Raw genomic sequence first — 27973 nt, 5'->3', positions numbered from 1 at the left:
CTTCCCCGCTGATGTCATAAGTAGGCTGGCTTTACATTCATTTGATGGGTTTTGACTTGCTTAAAAGTGGCTTCTATATAAAATTCGATCTCTTCATCTCTGAAGTTTGTGCAAGGAAGAAAGAAGAAGAAAGAAAAAAGATGTGGAGCGATTTGCAGTTGCTCTTGATTTTTATCATTTGTACTGCTCCCATGGTTGCCAGCTGTAAGTTCAATGTGCTTAAATAGAATGTTCCTTTTTTAACATTTAACAGTACAACGTGTAATGGCTTCTGCAATAATTTATATTACTACTTATACTGCTGATTTGTCTGATACTAGGGAATTCTAAAACTCCTGTTTTCATCTGGGGAAACAGAGCAGTTACACATTTTTTGAGTGATGGCTGTTTTCAGGTTTAATCTCTAATTACAATACAGATTTTTTTCCAGGACTAGAAAAGGAAATTTTATTAAAACAAGAAGTCTCATATGTACAAATATTCTTACTTTTGTATATATATGTCCAAGGTGATTTAAGGATGTTTTTTGGATTTAGTGAGTTGCTGATATTATGAAGAATGTTTTTTTCCCAGGATATTCCTCCCTCCTGTTATATAACTGTCATTAGACTCGCAGTGTGTTTTGGCAGGTGTCATGCAAAGGAGCGTTTTAACAACTCAGAGGTGTTGGTACTGTACTGTATTTAAACTGTTAGTTTCACAGCTCCAACTGCTACAGTCAGTCGAATTGCTTCAGTGTAAATTAGCTGCCGATCAGATGACACTTACATCAACTTTAATTGCTAAATATAACTTTCTGAGAGTTTAGATTTGTGGTCCCAAAGTATAAAAGTCATCAGTTAAATCCCTTCCCCAACCATTAATTAAAAATTACTTTCACCCTTGTGGCTCATATACAAAATGTTGTTTATTATTATTTTCACAATTTAGTAGACATTTGTTTATTAGTACTTTAAACTCCCAAGGAATAAAACTGGCAAGGCAAAAATAAAATTAATGATCTGCTTGTTCAAATTTTAAATATCAGTCTGTGACTAAGCAAAAGACTTACATTTATATCGTGCCTTTCATGCCATCAAGATGTCCCAAAGTACTTCACAGCCAATGTACTTTTGAAGTGGGGAGTTGGGTTAGCTCAGTTGGAGGAGTACTGGTTAGTGATGCAGTAATGGTAACACCGTGAGTTCAAGTCCTGTGACCGGCTGAGGTAATATATGAAGGCTGTGCCTTCTCAATTTTGCCCCTTGCCTGAGGTGTAGTGATCCTCAGGTTAAATCACCACCAGTCAGCTCTCCATCTCAAAGGAGACTGCAGCTTATGGCCATCTTGGACTATGACGATTTGACCTTACTTTTATTTTTGAAGTGTGGTCACTCTTGTAATGTCGGAAATAAAGAGATCATGGGTGAAATTTTCCAGCCTCTCAGCCGTGTGTTTCCCGGCGGTGGAAGACTGTTCATTAGCGGCAGGATTCTCTGGTTCCCGCTGCTGTCAATGAGATTTCACATTGATGTCACCCCACGCTGCCACAAAACCTGAGGGCGGGGGATGCGCTGCCAGTGGGGCCAGAGAATCTTGCTGGCGTGAACAGCCGGAGAGGTTTGTGTTTTTGTGTCTGTCTGACAAAGGGTCACCCTGACTCAAAATGTTAGCTCTGATCTCTCACCACAGATGCTGTCAGACCTGCTGAGATTTTCCAGCATTTTCTGTTTTTGTTTCAGGTTCCAACATCCGTGGTATTTTGCTTTTATTTTTGTGTCTCTGTTCAGTTAAACTGTTGAAAGTTTTTGACTGTCCTTTTCTCCAGTACAGGTTGCTTTTTGGCAGCAGTAGAGAATAAGTGCTACATTCAACTGAATGTAGCAAAACTGTTACCTTGTCAACGAAATTACTATCTGACTAATTTTGCCCCTCATGCCTGGACCACAGGTGCAACCATCAAGAATGAAAAGACTTCTTTGTAAGATGCAACTGCTCAGAAAAAGGTTTGCAGGCCCAAAGAATCAAATGGGCTGAGTTATGTAGTAAATTAAAATAAGAAAGCAAATGGATTACTCACACTCAGTTAAAAGCCTGATGTTAAAATATAACAGTTTGGTATACACTTGCTTTCTTAATCATAGGACCTCTCTGTCTTGGAGATGTTGTTCTGTAGCCTAATGTAGAATAATCCAACTCCAGTGCAGTGCACCGAGGGGTGGGCGGGTGTAGTTTATTTGCTCTTGGGTTGGGTGGTAATAGAAAATCATTTTCTTTGTTCATTATTTGTAGCGAAGCCTTAAACATTTGTACTAAGAACCTACCAAATATTTCACTACAGACCGAACAGAGGAAATCTCCCTGATGTCACTGAGTTGCTGCTCTGCTGTGGGTGGTGTTAAGGTCATTTCCATGTCCACAGGGTGTGTGAAAATCACTTTTAAGTTAACTTAGTACAATTTCTAGCTACCATTTGCACAACAGCATTGTTACAGGCAGCCCAAGTACGTACACGTGTGTGCATCTCTCTTTTCCTTGTCCTCTTTCAAGCTTTTTTTTTCTTTCCCTCCCTGTTTTTAACTGCCTACTATACCATCCTGCTTGTTCCCCCTTTCTTCTTGATTCTTCACTGCTCTTTACTCCTTCCTTTCCCTCCCACCACTTTCCTCTCTCCCTTTTCTCGCACCCATTTTACTCCCTCGCCCCCTCCCTATTTCACTAGCCTGGCCTACCCCTTTTTAATCCCTTAGTTTTTTTTCACACTCTCCATCCTCCTCTCTTTTCCCTTTTCTCTCTCTCTCCTGCTTTTTCTCCCTTCAAAGCTTTTGATGTTCCATTTGTATTTGCCCCCAGGCTCTTCCCAATTTTCTTCCCTCTGTTGAAAGTACTGGCATCTTGTTGGGTTACTATCCAACCCAAACTTCAATTGTTACATGTGAAAGTATTTGACAGAGGATTTGAGTAGGGAGTGGGGGGGCGGGGGGGGGGGAGGTGGCGGGGGAGGGGGATGTAGTGAGGGAGAGAAATCATAGTTAGGTCCAAACTCCCCTCTGCCAATGCCCACAAATATTGCTGGGTAAGGCAGGGCTACCTCCTGGGTCACCAAGGCTTACTGTAATGTGCCTATTGCCACTTTGGATGAAATCCAATTACTCAGCACTGAACAGGGATCAAATCTAGGACCTCATTTTTATGAATCTCAGTATCTCACTGAGCTGTACACCTAAGTCATTGGGGGAGCCACTTTAGTTCCATTTATCTCCAGAAATTTAGCCCCTCATGGAACTGAACCTAGGTCCCTGGCATTGTGAGGCAGCAGTGCTAACTAACCACTGTGCCACTGTACCGCCCTATTATTAAAAACAAGCTGTTACGGAGACTTGGTGAATACAAATGTCAAATGGTCCAATTTAACATGTAGGCTGTGTTCTATGTATTAAGCTCCAGCAGGTATCAGAAATAAAGGCTGGAATCTTACCGCCTTTGGTTTGCAGAACGGCATTCTCCGTCGGCCTCGGGCAGAATCTTATGGGCGGGCAAGGCAAAAGAGTCTGGACTTCATAAGTTCACTGTACTAATTGTCTTGCAAATTTGGAATGCTACTGCTGCCTTTAATAGTTAAAGAAATTGGAAATCATTGCTGATAAAGAGTGAAGTGATAATTAGATACAGTGTCAGAAACTACCATTAGCACATTAGAAAGGTCCCATCAGCACATATTAATAAAGTGCAAAAAGTCTTTAGAAATTTCTCAAAGAGTATTGTGAGAAAAAAGTCCATTTTTAGTAAACTGTCTGTGATCTCCCTTCTTTTGGAGACACTTTAATGAGACAGTAAATAAAATCAAACTTACATCCAGCTGGTGTGTGACCAGTTAAATCTAATCATTTTTCCCATTCCTTCCTGAAATACTCCTATTGTGAACGCTTTGAAAGTCAATTTTAAAGCTTTATGAGTTCAAAATGTAAGACACAGGTGACAAAGTTACCCACAGTATGGCACCCTTAATTTGGAGTGATTTTGGTAGCATTTCATTTTGTAGTTCAGAGAATCCTTACAGAAGGATTTGGTACAGAATGAGGTCATTCGACCCATTTAGTCTGTACTGCGTCTCCAACAGAGTATCTTGTCCAGGCCCTCTCCCCCACCCTACTCATTGATCCCGAAACCCCACTCATTGATCGTGGCCAATCCACCTAACCTACACATCTTTGAACACTAAGGGACAATTCAGCATGGCTTATCCACCTAACCTACACATCTTTGGACTGTGGGAGGAAACCAGAGCACCTGGAGGAAACCCACACAGACATGGGGAGAATGTACAAACTCCCTTAAAGTGACCCAAGACTGGAATTGAACCTGAGTCCCTGGCACTGTGAGGTACTGCTGCCCTATTATTAAAAACAAACTGTTACAGGAGACTTGGTGAATACAAATGTCAAATGGTCCAATTTAATATGTCGGCTGTGTTCTACGTATTAATCTCCAGCATGGAAAGTAATGATGTAAGACAAAGAACAAGCTTGAAACCAACCTGACTTTGCAGCTTTTCTGGACAATAATCTAACGGCTTTTCTGGAGCTAACAGCTAAATGGGAAGCATAATGAAATGTCTAAAAAAAGCACAAACTTACTTGGTATTTGGTTTGAGGGCCTCACTAACCCTTAACAGGCAGGGATTAGGTTCCTCAGCTGACCGTCACATGAACGAGATTGAAGATTTTGAGAGGCATGTGATGTAGATGTTCTCAGGAGGGATCTCACTGCATCACAGTGTATGGAGATGAAACCTGTCACATGCCTCAAACCAAACAGCCTGATGCTTCTTCAGGCAAAAATCCTCAACACATAAACTGTGGGAACCAATGTCCTCAGAGCTGAGAAAGAATGAAAATAATCAAAAGAAAATCCTTTGCTAATGCAGAACAATTTCAAATTAAAATTAACTAGGGGTCACTTCATCAAAAAAGAGCAATATTTGGATTGTGTGTGTTATTCTGGCAGGGGGTGTGAATTTCAGGAAGATTTTCCTTGCCTCTTGTCTCAGTTTGTTGTGAACAAATTGAGAAAGATCGATTGCTATTATTAGTCAACAATTCCATTACTGTTGGATCATACGACTACTGGGATGGTAGAAGGCAAACAAAATGGACCCTGGTCATTTTCCACTGAATTAAATTGTAAAGTAGTGTAGTACAGAATACTGTGGCTTGAATACCTTTTTGTGGTTTGGTCTTTCGACAGGGTCTCCTAATGATGGACGCAGAAGGAACAAAGAGAACTCTTCTCCTCGACGGTTAACTGGCTACAAGTCCTGGAATTCTGATCTTTATCCCATTTGGAAGGCTGGGGACTCCAGGTGGCATGACTGTTGGAAAGGTGAGAATGTGAGACTGGAATACCTTACATCTGCTGAATATCTCAAAATTATATTGATTCGTGAAAGTTAGTAGATACGAGGATACTACGGTGAAGTTTGCTTGAACCCATTAGAATTTCATGAATTATTCCCTCCTTACAGGACCTAGAGGAAACCAGTGCAATTCTTCACATGACAGAGCTCCTTCAATCTTGAATCATTACATAAAACATGCTGGCTGGACGTCTCAGACATTGCCCATGGCTGGGATTCTCCAGTCCTGCTGCAGTGAATTGAAATTTGGCTGAATGTCAAATCCTCTGTTCTTACTGGCTGCAGTAGCGGGACCTGTGAGATCGGAGATTTGCGGCCATTTCACCTTATTTCTCCTTTTATACTCTCCATTGCATTTTCCATCCACAGCAGCCCACCTCACTCAATGGCCAATGAGTGGTTGTTCCAGCCCTTAATCCCTCTGCCTTGACTCATTTGAATTCCCTTTCCTTTGTGCGCCCTCTTCTTGCCTTCCATATCACTGTCACTCGTCCCCATTTCTGTAGCCTTCTCCAGCCCCACAAACCTCCAAGAACTGCTGCGTCTCCGACCTCTTCTGCATCCTCACTTCCTTCATCCCATAACCGATCCCACTAGATGTTTAGGCCCTAAGCTCTGGAATTCCCTGTTTAATCCTCCCTGTCTCTGTACGTCTCCACTTGCAAAATTATCCTTAAAACCTATGGTCTGGATTCTCCCAAAAAAAATTCTAAGTTCCCAATGTGCTGGAAAATGGGAGTAAATCCCGCAGGTTTTGTTAGCGTACCTACCGGAGTGAATCTCCGATACTCTGAACACTGCAGAGTGCCTCAGCGGGATTCACTTTGGAAAATAGGGCCTATTCCTGCCCGAGAGGCTAACAGCATAGCGCTGAGTGGGTCACTGCGCATGCGCCAAACTGTCAGAGCAGAGATCGCCGCATGCATAATGGGCCCACCATTGCCAACTTCCAGATTGCTGGCCAGCCCAATTGCTGACCAGCCCTGCAACCCCCCCCACCCCCGACTGCTGGCCTTCTGACCTCCCCACCCCCTGATTGTTGGCCCCCACATTTCCCCAGGCAGGCCCCATGTCCCCCCCAGAATATTACCGATCCTCCCCCGATCCCAATGACCAGCCCCAATGTCTTTGAATCCTACCCCCCCTCCAGCCAGCCCTGATCTCCCAACCTCCCCACCAATGACCAGCACCAACCCCTCCCCACTCTGATGGCCAGTCCTGATTGCCATTCTCCCTCTCTCCCCCCACACCAGTCCCGATTGCAAGGTGGCAGTGGGTCTCCACCTCTCCCACTAACCAAATAGGCCCCCAAGTAAGCCCCGTGGCCCCACCCCCCATTGGCAGTGTCCAGTGCCCAGTGGGCAGTGCCAGCTTGCCATTTGGGCAGTGCCTGGGTGCCAATCCCTAGAAGATTTATACATTTTTAATACCACTGTTAAGTTTCTATATTGGGTTAGACACTATCTTGTAGCTGCAACATCTTCCCTTCTCTGTGTTCTTATGCACCAGGGCGGAATTAAGTTCATTTGTTAGTATGTAAACAATTCCAAGATCAATTTATCCTATTCTAACAACTAGATGTTGAACTCAATGCATTGTTGTTATTTGTCTTCCTGCACCTAGTGGTGCATAAGGCAGACTTTGAAGGGGTTTTCCTGGAACAGGCTGCCAGGACCTTGTAGCTTGAGGGGCGCCATTCTGCATCAAGCATGGTTGACCAGGAGTCTCTCCCACTCTTACTGCCTACCAGTTGGTGTGTTTGGAAGGATTTGCAGGTTGATACCCAACGTGTTTGGCAGCATTATGAATGCGCCTTCCTTGGCCATCAAGTTCTGGGATGAGACTCAAACCCGGAGTTTCTGGTTTAGGGACAGGAGCGCAACCCACTGTGCCACAACACCACCTTATGTAACCAATGCACAATGCCTAATATTAGTTCTGAAGCCAAGGAATATGGATGCTGATATTTTGTTAATTCTTTGAACACTTGCTGTAACCACCTTGAACTCATGGATTAACAGTATCATGAAGATTACGATCCATTCTGTTTGCATAAAGCCTGAACAGCTACTCCTTGGTCTAGGAATAAGTAACCAAGCTCTGTGGACAATTTACAGGCTCACTTTTTAATAACCTAAGCGCTTAAGTGTTACACTTTTCTTTCTCGTTTACAGGAGGACCAATTTCACTTGAAGTTAACAATGATGCCCCCACCTTGACTGGTGCGAAAGCCACATTCTACATTAACTTGAAATTCCCTCAGAATCAGACCATCCATGATGGTGAGATTGTTTGGGCTGAAAACTGTACTTTGAATGGTAAGGATGAAAAGGGTGGTAATCGTTCACCCAGGGGCTGATGCGACCAGTAGCATTTCAAACATTGGCAGAATTTGGAATGGCTTAGCTTTTCAGAGTGATATGAGGACTTTAATTATGAGGACAGATTGCATAAACTAGGCTTGTGTTCCCTCGAGTATAGAAAATGAAGGGGTAAGACCCAAAGTGCAGGAAATCCCCAAGTTTAAAAATAGTCAGAGATCGCAAAGTAAACAACAGTATGGCGATTAATTGCCAGCAGTGGTGGGTTGCAGATCATTGGTGGGAGGACTGAAGTGCAGAATCATCAGAATGATAATGAAAGCGGAAAGGATTACCTTATGTGGATAGGTTGCATAGTCCAGGCAGGTATTCCCAGATGTATAGAAGACAGAGAGAATCATAGAAACCCAGAAGGAGGCCATTTGGCCCATCAAGTCAGCACCAACAACAATTCCACCCAGACCGTATCCCCATCACCCCATATATTTACCCCCCCCCCCCAATCCCTCTAACCTATACATCCCAGGACACTACGGGGCAGTTTAGCATGGCCAATCAACCTCGCCCAATTGAGGCATTTAACATGATTTAAACATTTGATAGAGTAGAAAGAGATTTGCTCTGGTGGGGGAGTCCAGATAGGGACATTAACATAAAATTAGGGCTAGGCTGATCAGGGGTGATGTCTGAAAGCACTTCTCCACAGAATAAGTCTGGGAAATCTGGGAAACGCTTCCTTAAAAAGCTGACTGAGGCTGGTGGTCAACTGAAAATGTTAAAACTAAAATTTATTGATTTTTGTTAGGCAAAGCTATTAAATGGAATCAAAACAGGCTTAGTTAAGATACAGATCAGCCATGATCTAATGGAAGGGCGGAGTAGGCACAAGAGGCTGAATGTCATATTCCAGTTCCTATATTCTGTGGCTTTAAATTTTATTGCTCGGAATTTCAACCTGGATACTTCAATAAGTTCTAAATCTCTCCAGGAACAAGAACAAATAATTCAGCAATAAAACTGCCCCATTTGAGAGTGCAAAGTCTATCTTTTAAATTAGAATTATCAGGAGTTTATATTTAAAAGTTTGCACTGTTAATGTTTTTCCAAGAATTTACTCACCAATTAAATGGGAAGTGAGTTATAAGCAGAGAGTTATATGGACATCTGTACTCCCAATCTGTTATATAGATACTGGCCACACAAAGGTTAAATATTTTTATTTCTCTGGAATAAAGCTATGTGTCAAAATATATCTCTGAGACACCAAGGTTTAAGCTTCCAATTTCAAGGATTTCATGCCAATTTTAATGTGGATACAATTCTTATCAACTCAGCTCAAGCAGCTGAGATTTTCTGCTTCAGCATTCCTGCTGCACATGAGGAATGTGTGGAAATTCCAGCCCCTTCCGAGGTTCTAATTTTCAGGCTATTGAAACAAATGGTTGCAAAAGCATGGGCTGGAAATTTCCTGCAATGCATTCTTTGTGTGCGTAAGGAGCATGGATGTGTAAAATCCCAATCCTTGTATGAATTTATGTATGACAGACACAAACTTGTCCGTTTGTGTCCTACAGGTACACAAGTAACTGCTGGTGAGTCAGTGTATCCCAATGATACATGGCAGAACAGTGATGAGGTGTTTCCGGATGGAAGACCCCTTCCAAGGATCGCGAAGAAGAAAGGATCCAAATTTATCTTTGTGTGGCAAACACTGGGTATATGAATGATTTACTTTATTTGGCTTTTTAAGAAGGAATGAACCTAAATCTCCATTTCTATAATTTAACAGGATAGCAAGGAAGGTTGAGCATTTGAGATGAGCTCTGCATGTACAGTGCAGTGAAGCTGAGGCTAGGTTATTTATCACGTAATTTTTAATTAGTCACTCGGCTGATAATTGTTTGGCTACATAAATGTTTTTTGATAAAGGAATCTTGTTGGAATTTTCATTGGGAAGGTGGGAAGAATGAACTGCTCAATATCTCTGAAGTTGATAGTTGGATACATGATGTCTGGTGTGCCATAAGGAATTGATATATTAGTTTCTGTTTTGACTTGCCTTCCAGGGAAGTACCAACAGGTTGTGGATGGTCCTTCCTCTCTAGTGATTGTTGACACAGCAGATGTCCCGTTGGGTTCTTATACCATGGAGGTAACTGTGTATCATTACCGTGGACATCAGAAATTCATTCCAATTGGCAGAGCTAATTCACAATTTACAATCACAGGTAAGAAGCTAGATTGGCTACTGAAACTATTTGACAAAGTATGTGGTTTATTTGTATTTGAAAGTTAGCTGTTGGAAATTCAATAAATACACATTGATCTTCAGCCACAGGAGCCCCTGGAAGCTTTTACAGACATACAGTGGGGAGTATTCAAAGGAGTATTTGGTGCAACACAAAACCAATACAAGCCTCTAAAAGGCAATGGTTCTATTTGTGCATTTAACCAACCATGGTCAACAAATGAAGTAGGAGACATGGAAAAGTGGAAATCTAGCAAATTAAACTTAGAATCTGCCACTTAAACAGATAAAGGCAGTAGATATATAGGAAAAAGTTATCACAAATTATCTTCCAAGTTTCACAATGTCCTAATAAGCAAGTATATTGCTATGCCTTCATCGTCACTGATTAACATCCTATAACTCCCTCATAACTGCCTTGTGGTAGGACTTCAAATGGAATGGAGGGCTTTAAGAAGAAGGCTCATCACCATCTTCTCAAGATGAACCAAGGATTGGTGATAAATGCTGGCCTTTCCAATAAAGCCCCCCTACCCCCTCCCCCTTCCTCCCTACCGTCCCCCCACCTCCACTCTCCCACCTTGTTCAATGAGTACTTTGTAACCAAGTGCACAGTAAAGGAAGAGGTCAGATTCCAAGGGATCCTAAAAAAAGTCACAGGAAAAAACTTAGTGCATTTAATATAAATTTTAAAAAGGGAATAGAGAAAATAATAGGATAGATAAATTTCCAAGACTTAGGGTTGAATTTTCTCCCCCCCCCTCAGAAAATCTCACCCCTACTGTTTCTGCCACATCAATGAAAAGAAATTGGTGAAAAAATTGCAGTTGCATTAGTCATAGTTTCCAAAGTGTTCTTGATACAGGAATTGTGCTTTCAGAATGGAAAATTGCAAATGTCACTCCATTATTTAAGAGGGCAGGAGAAACTAAGTAACTACAGACCTGTCAGCCACAGAGATGTTACTGAAATTCACCATCAGAGACAGAGGCCGAATCTTACTGTCCTGCCTGCTACGGGAATTGGAGTGGGCGAGGAGCGGACCTTGGAAAGATCCATTGGCCTTGGGCAGGATTTTATGGTTTCGGGATGAGCGAGGCCGTAAAGTTCTGCAGAGAATGACTGAACATTTGGACAAGTATAAGCTGATCAAAGAGAGTCAGCATGGATTTGTGAAGGGTATGTCATGTCTGACTAATCTAGTTGAACTTTGTGAAGAAGTTACCAGTATGGTAGGCAGGCGAATGTCTATAAATGTTTATTACATGGACATCTCAAAGGTATTTGATAAGGTTCTGCACAAGCAATTAGCAAAATTAAATGCACGGAGAATTGTTAGTAACTCTGTGAAATGGCTGAGTAATTGGTTGCAAAGTAGGAGACATAGGGTAGGAGGCATAAAGGGAATTGGTGGGACGTAACAAGTAATGTTCCCTAGAAATCTGTACTGGTGTCTCAGGTTTTCACCATACATATTAATGAGTTACAGATTTAACAGAATGATATCGGTCTTCAAAGGCAGGTTAAATTGGGAGAACAAACCTTGAATTTGAAAGGTTTAGAGGTGATCCAATTTAGGTAATTAAAATGACAAAGGAATTTGACAGAGCCAACTTTTCCTTCTGGTGGAGGAATTGAGAATGAGAAGGCATAATTTAATAATTAGAGCCAAGCCATGCAGGAGTGAAATCAGGAAGCAATTTTTCACACAAAGGTTAACTGAAGAATGACTTTGTATGCATGATTTTTGATACTGTGTGCTTCAAATGAACAAAAGAGCTTCTATACTGCTGATAAACTCACTGGAAATAAAAATGGTATGAGATGCCTCCTATTCTCCTGCTGCCTGGCTGACAATTACGATTCTGGCCAACCAGTTAATTCAAAGTAGAAAATTAGAAAAGAAAATTAGAAGCAAGAGAAAACACAGCATTAGAATACAATAATTTAAGTTTAGAGTCCTCGGCAGGAATTCTCTGGCCATTCACGGCCTGCTGCTGCTGCAAGCGGGAATGGAGAACTTGGTGCTCAGCCAAATCTCCGTTCACTGCAATGGGGCCGGAAAATCCTGCCAGCATGAATGGCTGAAAAATTCCACCCAAGTTTCCAAACAATAAGAAACATTGCCAGTCCGGTTTCTAGTCTATCTGTGGTGTTGCACTTGTAGCAATGTTTGTGACACAAGGTAATTTATATATGAATTTGGCTATTTGTGGAATATTTATCTCTGTTTCATGGCCTTATGAGCTAAACTGCATTAAGGGCAGGTAGTCCTGAAACATATGGCCGGAATTCTCCGATCTTGCCCACGGCTGAGACTTTCAAGTCCCGCTCTAGTGAATGGAAATTTGACTGAGTGCAAAATTCTCCATTCTTGCTGGCAGCGATGATGGGGTGAATGATATCAGAGAATTTCAGCAATATATGCCCATGATCTATACAGTGTGGTAGGTTAGACTAGAGACTGAATAGACTGGGTCTGTACTCGTTGGAGTTTAGAAGGATGAGGGGGGAACTTATAGAGACGTATAAGATAATGAAAGGGATGGATTGGGTAGAGGTAGAGAGATTCTTCCCGCTTAGAAAGGATAGCAGGACTAGAGGGCACAGCCTCAAGATAAGGTGGGGGGAGGCAGTTTAGATCGGAGTTGAGGAGGAACTTCTTCACGCAAAGGGTGGTGAATCTCTGGAATTCTCTGCCCGTTGAAGTGGTGGAGGCTGCCTCGCTAAATATATTTAAGTCACGGGTAGATAGGTTTTTGATAGGCAAGGGAATTAAGGGTTATGGGGAGAAAGTGGGAAAGTGGAACTGATCCACTTCAGATCAGCCATGATCTTACTGAATGGCGGGGCAGGCTCGAAGGGCTAGATGGCCTACTCCTGCTTCTATTTCTTATGTTCTTATGTTAAGAGAACACACTTGCAAACCAGTTGTACAAGATTGGGGTGGCTCGGTAGCAGTGCTTCACAGCTCCAGGGTCCTGGGTTTGATTCCCGGCTTGGGTCACTGTCTGTGTGGAGTTTGCACATTGGGCTCGATTTTACCAAACATTTGCTGCCATTTTCGGGTGCGAAATTGCGGTAAATTCAGGCGTTGGGCCTGTAACGCGATCTGTACCCGAATTCGAGCAGATTGTGCCTTTACCAACACTCGATTTGGGCGCAGATCTGGTTCACACCCCAATCGGGCGGCCCAACAATTTAAATGTATTAACATGCATTTAAATCGATTTAATGAACCGTGTGCCCATCTCTACCCCCAAATCCCACTTTACCATCTTCTGATCCGATTCAGATCCGCGCTGTTATCAACCTGCAGAATAAAAATCCAAAGTGGATTCCTGTTCTGCAGGAGAACCTCCGAAGCCCATCCTCCTCGAACACCCTTCACAGACCCCTCGCGAACCACCCCGGCAGACCCTCCCCTCGGCGATCCGAACCTCCTGGGAGGCAGACCCCCCCCGCCGGAGGCAAGCCCCCGTCGGCAGAGCACACCCACCCGCAATCCACCCTCCCTGGGAGGCTGGTCCCCCCACAATCAAACACCCCCCCGGGAGGCAGACCCCCGCCCCCCCAGGAGGCAGGCCACCCCTCGGCAGAGCACACCCCCAACCTACCTGGATTGCTGCTCTCCTTCCATCATCCATCTGACCTGCACTCATTGATGTGGAGATGCCAGCATTGGACTGGGGTAAACACATAAGAACATAAGAAATAGGAGCAGGAGTAGGCCATCTAGCCCTTCGAGCCTGCCCTGCCGTTCAATAAGATCATGGCTGATCTGAAGTGGCTCAGTTCCACTTTCCCGCTTTCTCCCCATAACCCTTAATTCCCCTGTCTATCAGAAACCTATCTACCCGTGACTTAAATATATTTAGCGAGGTAACCTCCACCACTTCAACGGGCAGAGAATTCCAGAGATTCACCACCCTTTGAGTGAAGAAGTTCCTCCTCAACTCCGATCTAAACGGCACCCCCCCTTATTTTGAGGCTGTGCCCTCTAGTCCTGCTGTCCTTTCTAAGCGGGAAGAATCTCTCTACCTCTACCCTATCCATCCCCTTCATAATCTTATACGTCTCTATAAGATCCCCCCTCAGCCTTCTAAACTCCAACGAGTACAGATCCAGTCTATTCAGTCTCTCTTCATAGGCTAGCCCCCTCATCTCCGGTATCAGCCTAGTGAACTTCCTCTGCACTCCCTCTAAGGCCAATATATCCTTTCGCAAATGCAGCGACCAAAACTGCACACAGTACTCCAGTTGCGGCCTCACCAGTGCCCTGTACAGTTGCAGCAAGACCTCCCTGCTTTTATATTCTATCCCCCTCGCTATAAAGGCCAGCATCCCATTCGCCTTCCTGATCACCTGCTGCACCTGCAGACTGGGTTTTTGCGATTTGTGCACAAGGACCCCCAGGTCCCTCTGCACCGTAGCATGCTGCAGCTTTTCACCCTTTAAATAGTAATCCCTCCTACTATTATTTCTACCAAAGTGGATAACCTCACACTTGCTAACATTATACTCCATCTGCCAGGTCCTTGCCCACTCACTCAGCCTATCCAGATCTCTCTGCAGACTTTCCACACCCTCCACGCAATTTGCTTTTCCACTCATCTTCGTGTCATCAGCAAATTTCATTACCCTACACTCAGCCCCTTCCTCCAGATCGTCTATGTAAATGGTAAACAGTTGAGGCCCCCGCACCGATCCCTGCGGCACTCCACTAGTCACGAACAGCCAACCAGAATAGCACCCATTGATACCAACTCTCTGCCTCCTATTAGACAACCAATCCTCTATCCACGCTAACACCTTACCCCCAACTCCATGCACCCTAACCTTCTGAAGCAACCTTTTATGAGGCATCTTATCAAACACCTTCTGGAAATCTAAAAACACCACATCCACCGGTTCCCCTCTGTCTACCGCACCAGTCACATCCTCATAGAAATCCAATAAATTCGTTAAACACAGCAAGAAGTCTCACAATACCAGGTTAAAGTCCTGTTGGAGTTTAACCTGGTGTTGTGAGACTTCTTACTGCAGTCGTTGGACAGCCTGCAGCACCTTCCTGGCCTTCTGCTGGCATCTGCCAGAGGAGGGGGAGTGGGAGGCGGGCTCAGATGGATCTCTGGTGGGGGGTGGAGGTGGTGGAGATTCTCCCGAGTCCATCCTCCCCCCATCCTCTACCATCCCCCCCTTCCCCCCAGCCAGAGATCCATCTGAGCCCCCCCCCCCCCTCCCTCTGGCAGACAACAGCGGAAGGCAGGAAGGTGCTGCAGGCTGTCCAACGACTGCAGTAAGAAATCTCACAACACCAGGTTAAACTCCAACAGGACTTTCCAACAGGACTTTAACGTGGTGTTGTGAGACTTCTTACTGTGTTTACCCCAGTCCAATACCAGCATCTCCACATCAACGAGTGCAGGTCAGAAGGATGGTGGAGGGAGAGCAGCAATCCAGGTAGGCTGAGGGTGTGCTCTGCTGAAGTGGGTGGGGGGGGGCCTGCCTCCTGGGGGCTCCAATCGTGGCAGGGGGGCCTGCCTCCCGGGGGCGGGGGGGCGGTTTCTGATCGGGGAGGGGCTCATCCTCCCTCCCCAGCCCCCCTCCCCTCTGGCTCTCTCTGCTGGTTTTGTCTTTCACGCCTGGGCGCGCTGTTTCAGATCTTTTTTGAACTGCGCATGCGCAGTTCAGAGCTCTGATCGTTCCGGCAGCGCTAAGCCCCGCCCACAGCGCAGACCAGACCGGAACCTGCAAAAAGTGTATAGGCGTGCTGGAACAAGGATTCTGGGCTCGGATCCGTTTTATGTCCGGATCTGTCCCTTAGTCTCCGATTGGTAAAATCAGGCCCATTCTCCTCGTGTCTGCATGGGTTTTCTCCAGGTGCTCCGGTTTCGTCCCACAGTCCAAAGATTGGCCGTGCTAAAATTGCCCTTAGTGTCCTGAGATGTGTGGGTTAGAGGGATTAGTGGGTAAATATGTAGGGATATGGGGGGTAGGCCTGGGTGGGATTGTGGTCGATGCAGACTTGATGGACTGAATGGCCTCTTTCTGTGGTGTAGGGAACCTATGATTCTTCTATGAAGATGAATGTTATAAAAGCCTGTAGGATTCTGCCTCCTTTTGTTTCACTGATGCCAACCATTTTGCTACCACCCCCTTCCCATATCCAATCTTGGATGAGGCTAACCAATATCTGCAATCCACTCTGAAGCGGAAAGAAATATTTGTCCCATTTAAATCTGCACATCCTTGTTTATATCCACTGGCTAGATTTTCACTTTCTTAAATTAGACATGTTCCCTGCACAAGGTCAAAGCTACATTGTCAGTTCTGAATAATTATTCAAACAAACTGAAATGGAAAAATGGGGGTTGCCAATATCCTGGTTAATCCAGCAATACTGTAAAAAGCCTTAATTGCAATGGTTGTGGAAAATTAGCCTTTACATTTAAGAACATAAGAAATAGGAGCAGGAGAAGGCCATCTAGCCCCTCGAGCCTGCCCCGCCTTCAATAAGATCATGGCTGATCTGTCGTGTCTCAGTTCCACATTCCCGCCCTCTCCCCATAACCCTTAATCCCCTTGCCTATCAAAAACCTATCAACCTGCGTCTTAAAAATATTTAGCGAGGCAGCCTCCACCACTTCAATGGGCAGAGAATTCCAGAGATTCACCACCCTTTGAGTGAAGAAGTTCCTCTTCAACTCTGTTCTAAACCGCGCCCCTCCCTTTATCTTCAGGCTGTGCCCCCTAGTCCTACTGTCCTTTCTGAGCGGGAAGAGCCTCTCCACTTCTATCCTATCCATCCCATTCATCATCTTATATGTCTCAATGAGATCTCCCCTCATTCTTCTATACTCTAACGAGTACAAGCCTAGTTTATTCAGCCTCTCCTCATAGTTCAACCCCCTCAACTCCGGTATCAGCCTAGTAAACCTCCTCTGCACTCCCTCCAAGGCCAAAATATCCTTGTGTAAGCGCGGCGACCAAAACTGCACACAGTACTCCAGCTGCGGCCTCACCAGTGCCCTGTACAGTTGCAACAGTACCCTGTACAGTTCCATCAGGAAAACAGACCAAATCATATATTTGAACCCAAAGTATTATGTTCTTTGGCACTGATGATGTGGATACTTCACATCATCAATGCCAAAGAATCATCTTTCTTTTGGGATGTATGTGTATGACTTTTATTCAGAGTGGGTGATGATGAAATAAGATCCTCTTTTCCTATGTTATCCAGAGGTGAGGGGGTACAATCATTATGTTCCCAGGATTTTAATTGTTTTTCGTGTCCAGTAAAGTCTGAGTAAATGTGGCTTATTTTAAAAGTATGGTTTTCATGTAAAAATGTTAATGAAGTTTGCAAGTTGATATAGTGAATTGATCCTTTTCTACATCTGACAGAATGGTTTTTATGGATTGGCAACTAGACATTCTTGTGCCTTTTTAACCTGGTTGTTCAATATTCAATTTTTAACTGCTGCATTGAATCTTGCACTAATTTGATTTTCTTTCTCCATGCAGACCAGATTCCGTTTTCTGTTGAGATTTCCCAGATTAGTGATCTCAATGATGCCGACAACAGTTTCATACAGAACCGGGCTATTCTATTTGGAATTAAACTCCACGACCCTAGCCTATATTTAAAAGATGCTGATGTCAGTTTCTCCTGGGATTTCGGAGATGGAAGTGGTACCCTAATTTCCCGGGTCCATACAGTGACACACACCTACCTCTCAACAGGACCATTCAATCCACATGTAGTCCTCCAGGCTGCCATCCCATCAACTATGTGCAGCATAGCCAAACCAACTATTGAGAATTCAAGTTCAGTGATCTCAGCTATAACTGCTGACCCCACATCACCTCAACCTAGCACAGGATCCTCTGTTCCGACCCGAGATCTGATTGTATCCTCGGTTAATAGTGAGCCTACTGCACAGGAAGTTACTACAGGTAGGAGCAACCCAGGATAATAAGCACTGGGATAGAAGCTGAAATGGTTTATAGTTCACTTGTAGTTTTCACATATACTTTTCGCAGCTGAGTAAAACCAATAGTAATCTGGAAAACCATTAGTTGGCTCTAAAAGGTCCAGATTCAAATTCTTCTGATGGAAAATTATGACCAAAAACTTGGTCAAAGAGGTAGGTTTTAAGGAGCATTTTGCAGGAAGAAAGAGTGACAAAGAAGCAGAGAGGTTTAGAAAAGCAATCCCACTGCTTTGGACCCAGATAGCTGTTGGCACAACTGTCAGTGCTGGAGAGGTGAAAATTGGATATGTACAAGATGCCAGAATTGGAGGAGCTCAGAGATCTTGGAAGGTTATAAGACTGGAAGGGCTCACAGAAATAGGAAGCAGTGAGGCCCTGGAAATAAAAACAAGGATAGGCATTTTAAAAACAATGTGTGGTCAGACTGGGGGCCAATGTAAATCAGCTAGCACAGGGAATGATGGGTTAATGTGAGTTAGGACGTAAGCAGCAGAGGTCTGGATGACCTCAAGTTTATGGAAGATACAGGCATGTGAGGAAAGAATTAGAAATGGTTGAATTTAGAGGTAACCATGCTATAGGTGAAGGTTTCAGCAGCAGATGAGCTGAGGCTTGGACAGACATGGACAATGTTATCAATGTGGAAGTAGGAAATAGCCCTGGTGAGTGAGACTATATATGGAATTTATCTGTTGCGATTTTGAAGTGTTATCTTTATTTATCTCCAAAGCTACCAATGTCACAACAACAGAAGGAATTTCCTCTCTCAGAGGATCATTAATCTTTGGAGCTCTCTACCCCAGCAAGCAGTGAAGGCTAGGTCATTGAATATATTCAAGGTTGAGGATTATGGGAGATAGGCAAGAAAGTGAAGTTAAAGCCACAATCTTTGAATGGTGTAGCAGGCTCGAATAATCCACTGCTCCTATTTCACACAATCATGATCTTAGTTCTGCCCAGAAACAACAAGATCAAACTATTGTGCATCGTGCTTGCTTAAGACAGTCAATTAGTTTCTCAGCAGTGGTGCCATGTTTCAGGGTTTTAAATATATCTAGCCATCTTTTTGGCTAGCTAAAGATTGCAACATGATGTAGTCAAACTGGATATTGTTCCAATCAAGCTGTTTTTGTTGAGTTTCCCCCATACTCAGTATTTTAAATGGTGAGGAAAACACTCTAATAAACCTGACTTCATAATGATTGTGAATAAAGTCTTTGGACAGTTGGAAGCATAATTTGACTGTGACTTGTCAAAATTTGTCTGGCTGTCTTTGTTTTCTTTCTCTTCTCAAATAAAACGGATAACTTTAGCTCAGTATTTGCTTGGTAGGAAGCATGAGTAACAGGTAACTTTATGGTTATTCAACACCTGGGGTACTCAAATATTTGTAAGGTACTTATACTCGCAAGCAATCTTTTCTTGTACCACAACAGATAAATGTCCTCTTTGCTCTTCTACTACACTTCCCAAATAGTTATAACTTACTAACTCCACGGTAATGGTTTATTTGCAATACCAGCATTGATGATATTGGATATACTGACATGAGAATGGTTGGTTGCAAATACAGTCCTCTATAATGCCACTGCAGTCTTATTTCCAGATTCAAAATCAGCATTGTCAATTTTCAGTTTGACAACTAGTATTGGTAGGTGTGACTAAAATGTGTACTGCAGCATATTGGAACATTGAATAAGGATCATACTTTATAATTGAAGGAAAAGTTACATAAGTGTTTAAAACATCACACGACAAAACCACGGGGTGGCAGGATCCCGTGCTCACTAGCTGGGGAACATTAGCAGAGTAGTTATGTTACTGGACAAATAATACAAAGTCTAGACTAATGATCACTTGACGGAGATGGGGAGAAATATTTTTTCTCAGAGGGTCGTGAGTCTCTGGAACTCTCTTCCTCAAAGGGCAGTGAAAGCATATTTTTAAGGCAGAGCTAGATAGATTATTGATTAACAACGGGGTAAAGGTTATCAGGGGTAGGCAGGAAAGTGGAGTTGAAGTTACAAACAGGTGAGCTATGATCTTATTGAATGGCAGAGCAGACGTGAGGGCCCGAACACCCTGCTCCTACTTCTAATTCATATGTACATATGTTTGTATGATCCAGAGACATGAGTTCAAATCCTACCGCAGCAGCCGGGGAATTTAAATTTCGTTAATAAAATAGATCTGGAACTAAAAAGATAATTACAAGTGCAGTAGCTCAAATCTGGCTGTCCAAAACTGGAGTTATCTGAAAACAAGAGATTTTTAGAGTGTTCCATGCATTAATTTTAATTGAGAAAATTAAAAAAAAATTACCTGGGAAATTTGGCTAGGCACTGCGTTGGTCAAGTGTGGCTCCAGGTTTAATATTGGCTTTGTACACCACTCTAACTCGCACTTCAAATGATCCCACTCAACCCGGTTTGACCCAAACTCTAACAGCCCGAATTGCTTGACTCGAAATATGGCAATATCTGAAATCCGGCCCCCAGGTTGCTAAATTTGAGATAATGTACCCGAAACTACTTGATTGTTGTAAAAACCCATCTGGCTCACTCATGTTCTTTAGGGAAGAAAACCTGCCAACTGTAGCTGGTCTGGCCTACAGTGATATGGTTGGATTTGAATTGCCCACAGTTAAAGGCAATTAAAGATGGGCAATAAATGCTGGCTTTGCAAGTGATGCCCGCATCTTATGAATGAATAAAAACAGACCTGAACTATTAAACAGTGCAAGACATTATCTCACATTAAAAACTCTGTTTCATACTTAATATGGACAATAACTTTTATTTATTCAACTATTTGCTCACAAGATCACTAATGAGAGCCTAGTCTTTTTTAAAGGGATTGAATGTAGACCATTGTAATTTGTTGAACACCCAAGTAATGAATTTCAAATTAACTTGATTTCTGCCTGGTACATCTGACAAAGAATATGGACTTTAGAATTACATTTTGTTTTTTTTCATAGGAAATACAGCTGCTTCTCAGCCACCAACAGTTGGACCTGTAGCTGTATCTACTCCAGTGTCTGATTCCCCTGTACCACTTTCTGCGCAACAGCCAATCATAATCCCCACTTCCACAGGAGACCCAATTCCAGTTTCTTCTTCCACCATCAGTCTTGTAACCCCTGCCTCTGATGACGCAATAAATGCAGCAATTGCTGTCTCAGAACAAATGACAAATGCAGAAATCTCTGCCTCTGATGACGCTGTAACTGCGGCAACCTTTGCTTCTGATGATGCTATAACTGCGGCAACCCTGGCCTCTGATGATGCTATAAATGCGGCAACCCTGGCCTCTAATGATGCTATAAATGCGGCAACCCTGGCCTCTAATGATGCTATAAATGCGGCAACCCTGGCCTCTGATGATGCTATAAATGCGGCAACCCTGGCCTCTGATGATGCTATAAATGCGGCAACCCTGGCCTCTGATGATGCTATAAATGCGGCAACCCTGGCCTCTGATGATGCTATAACTGCGGCAACCCTGGCCTCTGATGATGCTATAAATGCGGCAACCCTGGCCTCTGATGATGCTATAAATGCGGCAACCCTGGCCTCTAATGATGCTATAAATGCGGCAACCCTGGCCTCTGATGATGCTATAAATGCGGCATCCTCCGTCTCAGAACAATCAACCAGTAAGTCTTCCATATGCTATTCTTTTTGGAGATTTTATCTAATCTGCAGTGCACATTTTTGTATAAATTTGCATCTTGGGTTTGACTGACTTAGACCAGTGCGACAATTAGTTGAAATTATGTTTGCTTTTGTGTAGTCCAATTGAATAGCACGGTACAACTGGAAATGGGAAAACTGGAGGTCTGAAATTACTGCAACTTTGGGTTTCTTTCTTAACTACATTGAAAATATTTGCAGTTTTGTTTGTGCTCTTGGAATTCTCTGGAATATGATCACAACCTGTATATGTATGAGCGTAATGGCCATATTATTGGTTTATCAGCTGCTCTTTAACTAAATCTACAGCTGTATCTGCCACAATGTTGATTCCAGAGAATGGGAGCACTGCTCTGGACGTAAATGAAGGACTGATGCTCGTGAAACGACAGGCTCTTGAAGATCCAGCAGATAATTGCCTTATCTACCGCTATGGCACCTTCAGCACCACCATCAATGTAGTCCGTGAGTAAGCCCTCTAACAAGTATCTCCACTAACAAGTAGATATTGTATTGACCAAAATTAACAGCTTCCAAGACTGTCAAGCTGATAAATTCTAAAGAAAGCAAAGTGCTCTACTACTTTAAAGGGTACACAAACTGCTCAGGGAGACACTCTCATTCGCACTCCTTATAGGACGGCACCAAGTATCTGTTTACTGCACAACAAACTAAGTAATGAAATACACTCAATAAATCAAACAGCAATCAGTAAATTGTGCTTGTGCCTTCTAGATCCCATTCCAGTGTACAATTGCTTCGAAGAGTCAAACTACAGATCAGCCCCAATGGCTGAAAACAATAATAGAGCTATCAATGGATCATGTAGATAAGGGATTGAACCAATGTCAATCATTATATACTGATATTTACATTGCATCTGTGTAATAGGACAGGTTCCCCAAGCCTACATTTGTGCCATTTCTCTAATATCAGCTAATGTTGTTGGGTGGCCCTTGGCCTCAAACCTATCACGATAACTTTGATGAATTGGATTTTTCACCTCTCTGCTACCATGCAGATCAAACAGAGTTGCATTCGTAAGATATTGTGGGAAAGGCTGATGAGATCAACTGTTACTGGCTTAACAGTTTGCCTTGCTTTTTCTTTCTTTCAGAGGGCATTGAAAGTGTGGAAATTGTGCAAATATCAAATGTGGTGCCAGGTTCTGTGGCAGAGATGCAGCAAAATGCTGTGGATTTCACAGTGACCTGCCAGGGAAGGTATAATGTATAAGAGTTTTCATTACGATTCTTATTTAAAACAAACTAATAGCTTTGAATACTTTCAAGAACAGTGTAAACAGTTACTAGAAGGCAGCAAATGAAAGAATTAAGGGGACAATGAGCTTTCAAGTATGATACATATTCCAGGTATGTACTTGTTGAATTAAAAAAATTTAAAGGTGCAGTTGGCAAGAAAATTGATCTTGGCTACATTTCTGCTGCCAACAACCTGCCAAATTTGAAATGCCAGCCGTACGGTTATTGCTATTGTTAGGAATTAAAAACCAATTCAACTGATATGAATTTATTAAGAGGGATTATAACCAATATTCATGCACTTGGAGTAAAAGACATCACTAGCTACATGTTTACGTAGGCACTCAACTTTACACCAACGAAACTTCACCACACAACAAGCTCATATCAGTAGAATGGGTTTCCCAGACGAGCCTTGTGCTCCTCACAGAGTTGAGTTAGCAAAACATCCCAATGCAAGGCTGTGGCTGTTTATGCAGAAGGAACAGACATTGGCAAGTATTCACCAATCTTGTTCGCCCCACTACACTACCAGTGAGAACAGAGAATTTGGCACTCAGCCAAAACTCCATTCACTATAGCGACATCGGAGAATCCTAGCCATTGAGACAGAGATTAAGCATGGCCTCTGGGAAAAACAGATAGTGCCTAAGCCAGGAGACACCTTGCCTGTGCACCATGTAATCTAAACAATATTCTGTGCACGTGACTGTCAGTGTATAAAGGTGCTTGCAATTCTGTAGACTGGCAGAGCACTGCTTTGGAGGGTCCCTCCAGTGTAGTTCTCTCCCACCATATGATGGAAGAATAGACAATTGTGATGTACCCGAATCTCCTGAGATCATTTTGTGTAAACTTCATGACAACATTGTACTAGCAGAATTTCTATTTTCGTATTTGAGCATAATCATGGATCTCAACTGCATTCCTTCTCCACCTGCATTCTGACCAAGGACGTGTGGCTTTGATGTGGCAAATGCATCTGCTCAAACTCAATCTTTTTAAACTTCTTACATGCAGAGAAGGCTGGACCTTCTTAATCCAATTCTTGGTAGGCCACTTGTGGTATTCTGGCAGCTGCCTTTAAAATTTGTTCTCATTGTGCCATTATAGTACAATGAAGCAGCGACTGAAAAGGTACCGTTTTAAATGCTGTAATTTTTTTCCCAGCTTCCCTAGTGAGATTTGCACTGTTGTCTTGGATGCAGACTGCGTAAATCCTCAGCAAACTGACTGTAGTGAAGTGCTGCCTGCTGATGAATGTCAACTTATCCTTCGCCAATTCTTCAACTCCTCTGGAACTTACTGCGTAAATGTCTCCATGACAAACGCAGTTAGCTTGGCTGTTACTAGTGCTCATGTTGATGTGAACCCAAGTAAGTCTGTTCAAATTGTGTAGCAAAGTGAGTGAATATAATGCAACCCTTGGGCATATTAATAAATAATGCAATCTACCTGGAATATGACTAACAGAGTTGGGAGTGCATTTTTATTTGCTCTGGTGTGTGGACAGTCAAAATAGCTAAGAAGCTGAGAAGTTACTGGGTTTGGACTATTAATACCATGGAGTGAAGACCAAGTGTAATTTATTAGGTGAAGTGGGGTCAGAGGAAGGAGGTGTTGTGACGCAGTGACAGCATCCCTAGCTCTGGGCCACTCACTCTGGGTTCAAGTCCCACTCCAGGATTGATGCCCGTGGAAAATGTGTGCACAATGTGGCCAAACAGATCGGTTATCAGGCTGTAAATCCTTCCAGTACACCTGAGGGCAGGCAGTAAGAGTGGCAGACTTTCCTAATCAGCCACACTACAGAAGGCAATGGCAAACCACTGCAATACTTTGCCAAGCATAATCACTGACCAATCCAATGGAAGTCCATGGTCACCATGTGAAGAAAAGACATGAATAAATTGGTAGAATTCAGATGCATTTAGGATGTTATACTTTAGAATAGAGACAGTGGACACATATTCAAGTATAGCCATTTTTACCCAGCAGCCTCAAAGCATATGCAGCATTAGTTGACAACTTTGGTTTCAACAGATCTGTATCATGCACAAAGTAACATCAGGGCCTTTCCAGTTCTCTTCACACTAATGAAAGATATGAAAAAGCTCTAAAGTCATTTCTAAAAGAACTTTAAAAGCTTTTATGATGGTATTGTCTCTCCTTATCTATTCAGGAGATATTCTTAGATCTTACCTCAGCAAATTAGAACAGATTTAAAAAAAACTATTCCTCAATTAAAAGTTAATAATCACTTATATAAAAATATAAACAATTGGAGGTAAACAGGAAAGATATTAAGGACATATTTAAGAAATAGTGACCATATATCAGGCTCATAGCGTGGATAATAAAATAACTTAAACAATTAAATCATAGCGAAGAGTAAGGACACAACTTGGAGGAGGGGTTAATCCAAGAGAAACACCCATTGCTGCTAAAGAATGATGTGATCTGGTTTAAAAGGGTATAACTGTTCCAGTTTCCTTTCAGAAAATTAGAAATATTATAGAAGGGTACTGGGAACCCCCTCAATGTTTCTCCAGTTGTTGAGGCGTTGGATACCACACTGCCGACAGCTTTTCTATCCAACTGTCGCAACAACTGATTTACTTGGTGATTCAGTATAACATTACTTTGAATACGAACGGGTATTCTTAGATTGATATTAGGCGTGGCATTGTATTTTTTTAAATTTTATTAGATTCTGTATTGGAACTAAGACTTTTTTAAATCTTTTCTAGTCATTAACATTGTGATGTACCTATCCACTTTAAAGTGTATTGCATGTTAAATAGTTTAGTAATCAAACTTGTATGTAATTTGGTAAAGTTAATGTATCTTGTGGTCTTCTAAATGCAATATAAGAACCCACCTCCCTTGTATTTTCTGTAAGCTGGAAGATACAATTTTTGTACAGACCTCAGGACTCTTATATCTGGATCATTATAACTTGGCCAACAAATTTGTTAACAGGCTATCTGGGAAAAAGTACTATCTCTTAATTGTCGCTTTCTTTGGGGGAGATGTAGTTCACTTTCGTAGACCCAAAATAAGTGTCTGTGTGAAGTTGCTGCCTTGAACTCAGGTGAGGGTGATTGTTGAGGGAGTGCTCCTGATCTAGGGTTGTCCATATTTGGGCCGGAGTTATGATTCACTTCAGCTGACGTCCTCTTAGAACATAAAGGAAAAGGGGTCAGAATCTGGGACAATAACTGAACCAGGGTTCACTGATGTAACTCAGGGGACACAGATGTGAGTTGTACTGTAATTTCCTTTGTTTTAATCATATGCTTTCACATGTTGCTACATATGTGACATACTTTTCTTCTACTCTATCTATAACAGATGGAAAATTTAATTAACTACTATTAACTGGGGTTTGAGAATCATGCAACTAAATAATGAAGTTCTACTATCTCTTCACTGACCTTGCATCTGAATCATCTCAAAAAACATAGAAATCAAAATTCAGCCATCAAAAGATGTCAGCTGTATTAAGTATAGATTTCCATGATAAACTAATATTTCCACATTTATGAAGGACATTGCATAATTACATGTCTGCAGTAGTGGTGCTGCAACATTTCCAGAGAGAAGGGTGCAATTACAGCATGATTATTTTGCCCAGGTAGTTTCTGTCATAAATATGGAAATAGGAGTTTATAACTGAAACAGTTGATAGTAAGTGAACGTAGAGGTTAGATTTTCTTTAATATATTGCATAGCTATTTGCTTATGTACATACTATCCCCAGTTTTGCCCTCTTAATCCATCAAAGTACATAGTAAAGAGTGCTTTAAACTTCAGGTTTGATTTCTGTGTAGCTTTTAGTTTCTGCTGAATGTCTGATGTAACTTGCGAAGCAGAGTAGCTTTAAAATTAATTAGTAATGTCAGGGTCAAAACTTGAGCAAAGAAGCTGTTGTTTGGAATATGCTTGAACTAACTAGCCAAATGTTTATCTTGTTGGCTTTCTAACCCTTTCATTTTTGCTTAAAGATTGGCATCAATGTTCTGCATATTAATGAATTAAATCACTGCAATTTTGGATGAATAAAGAGACTTTTCTCTTAGCTACAGGTGGGACACCAAATACGACAGAAGCATTGGTACTTGTCGGGATGTTGCTCATTGCAAGTATCATTGGAGTTGTAGCTGTTACCTACAGGTTAGTGTGTGCAGCTGTCACAACAGAGAGGATCCAATTCAGGGATAAGTCGCTGTTTGGAAGATACTTGCTATTTCTATGATTTGTGAACCCAGAAGCAGTATTATTTAAAATAAGTAGCTTGCAGATGAGGGGAAGTAATGTTGTTCAGAATTCAAATCAAATGAGTCCAGGGGCTAGAGCAGCATCAGTGGGTAGTCTATTTTGAAACTTAGATCATGACAACCAAATAAAGTGTAAAAACTCAGGGTTATAGCTTTTATTCTAACTTAATAGCTAAATGTGGTCTAATTCGAACGATTATGTATCAGGCATCCTCAAAATGGAAGCCTGATTATGCTGATTCATGCCCAAGATTCTCTGAGTGCAAACATGTACTGTCCACTGGTTTTCTCAAAGATTTTCAAAGCTGGTAGGCATTTCAAGGAACTCACTGCACCATAGACCCTTCCTGCAAAATAAAGGAGTGTTTCGGTTTTGGTGGGTCAACCATAGCTGTGACATGCTCCTAAGAGAATGATTGATTGGTGAAATCCGAGAAACCAGCATCACTCCCACTTTTCAAATTGTCCTGTTCTTACACAATTGCAAATTAGAGGACAAAGTTGTTTTTTCTTTAAAGCTACTTTACTTATTGTCTCTTACTCAACAGGAAGTATAAGGAGTATGATCCACTGCGGCAAGATCCTTCGAGGATTCATTCTGACTGGATCCCAGACAGGGCTGCTGTGAACATTTTCCTAAGAAATATGTTCGGCTGTCAACGGAGTAAAGTTAGCGAGAACAGCCCTCTGCTGCACGGGTGTGTCGTCTGAGACATTTGACGTGAATTAAGAAAGTGGATTCATGTTACTAATAAAATGTAACGAACCCTAA

The 27973-nt window shown here is 42.4% G+C and overlaps 1 protein-coding gene across 2 annotated transcripts; it reads left to right on the top strand.

Annotated features, from left to right (window-relative positions):
• Nucleotides 1–88: 88 nt before the first annotated feature.
• Nucleotides 89–27973, top strand: pmela (premelanosome protein a). Of its 2 annotated transcripts, XM_080218019.1 has the most exons (12): nucleotides 89–204; nucleotides 5227–5361; nucleotides 7570–7713; nucleotides 9291–9431; nucleotides 9783–9944; nucleotides 17495–17926; nucleotides 20945–21622; nucleotides 21969–22124; nucleotides 22777–22882; nucleotides 24092–24297; nucleotides 27004–27097; nucleotides 27750–27973. In XM_080218019.1, exons 1-12 carry the CDS (start codon nucleotides 141–143, stop codon nucleotides 27910–27912), a joined length of 2481 nt encoding a protein of 826 aa, XP_080074145.1. In that variant the 5' UTR covers nucleotides 89–140; the 3' UTR covers nucleotides 27913–27973. The 2 variants fall into 2 exon arrangements, with proteins under 2 accessions (XP_080074145.1, XP_080074146.1); XM_080218020.1 differs by lacking the exon at nucleotides 20945–21622 and having other exon boundaries at nucleotides 90–204.

This window comes from Carcharhinus amblyrhynchos, chromosome X (assembly GCF_965287045.1).
Source record: "Carcharhinus amblyrhynchos chromosome X, sCarAmb.v2.hapA, whole genome shotgun sequence".
NCBI lineage: Eukaryota > Metazoa > Chordata > Chondrichthyes > Carcharhiniformes > Carcharhinidae > Carcharhinus > Carcharhinus amblyrhynchos.
The sequence above is the reverse complement of the archived record's forward strand: the minus strand, read 5'-3'. Positions and strand labels throughout refer to the sequence as shown.

Coding starts and splice junctions, on each gene's coding strand:
- pmela (XM_080218019.1), top strand. CDS start 141: ATGTGGAGCGATTTGCAGTTGCTCTTGATTTTTATCATTTGTACTGCT. Junction 205..5,226: donor TGCTCCCATGGTTGCCAGCT/GTAAGTTCAATG, acceptor GTCTTTCGACAG/GGTCTCCTAATGATGGACGC. Junction 17,927..20,944: donor TGCACAGGAAGTTACTACAG/GTAGGAGCAACC, acceptor TTTTTTTCATAG/GAAATACAGCTGCTTCTCAG.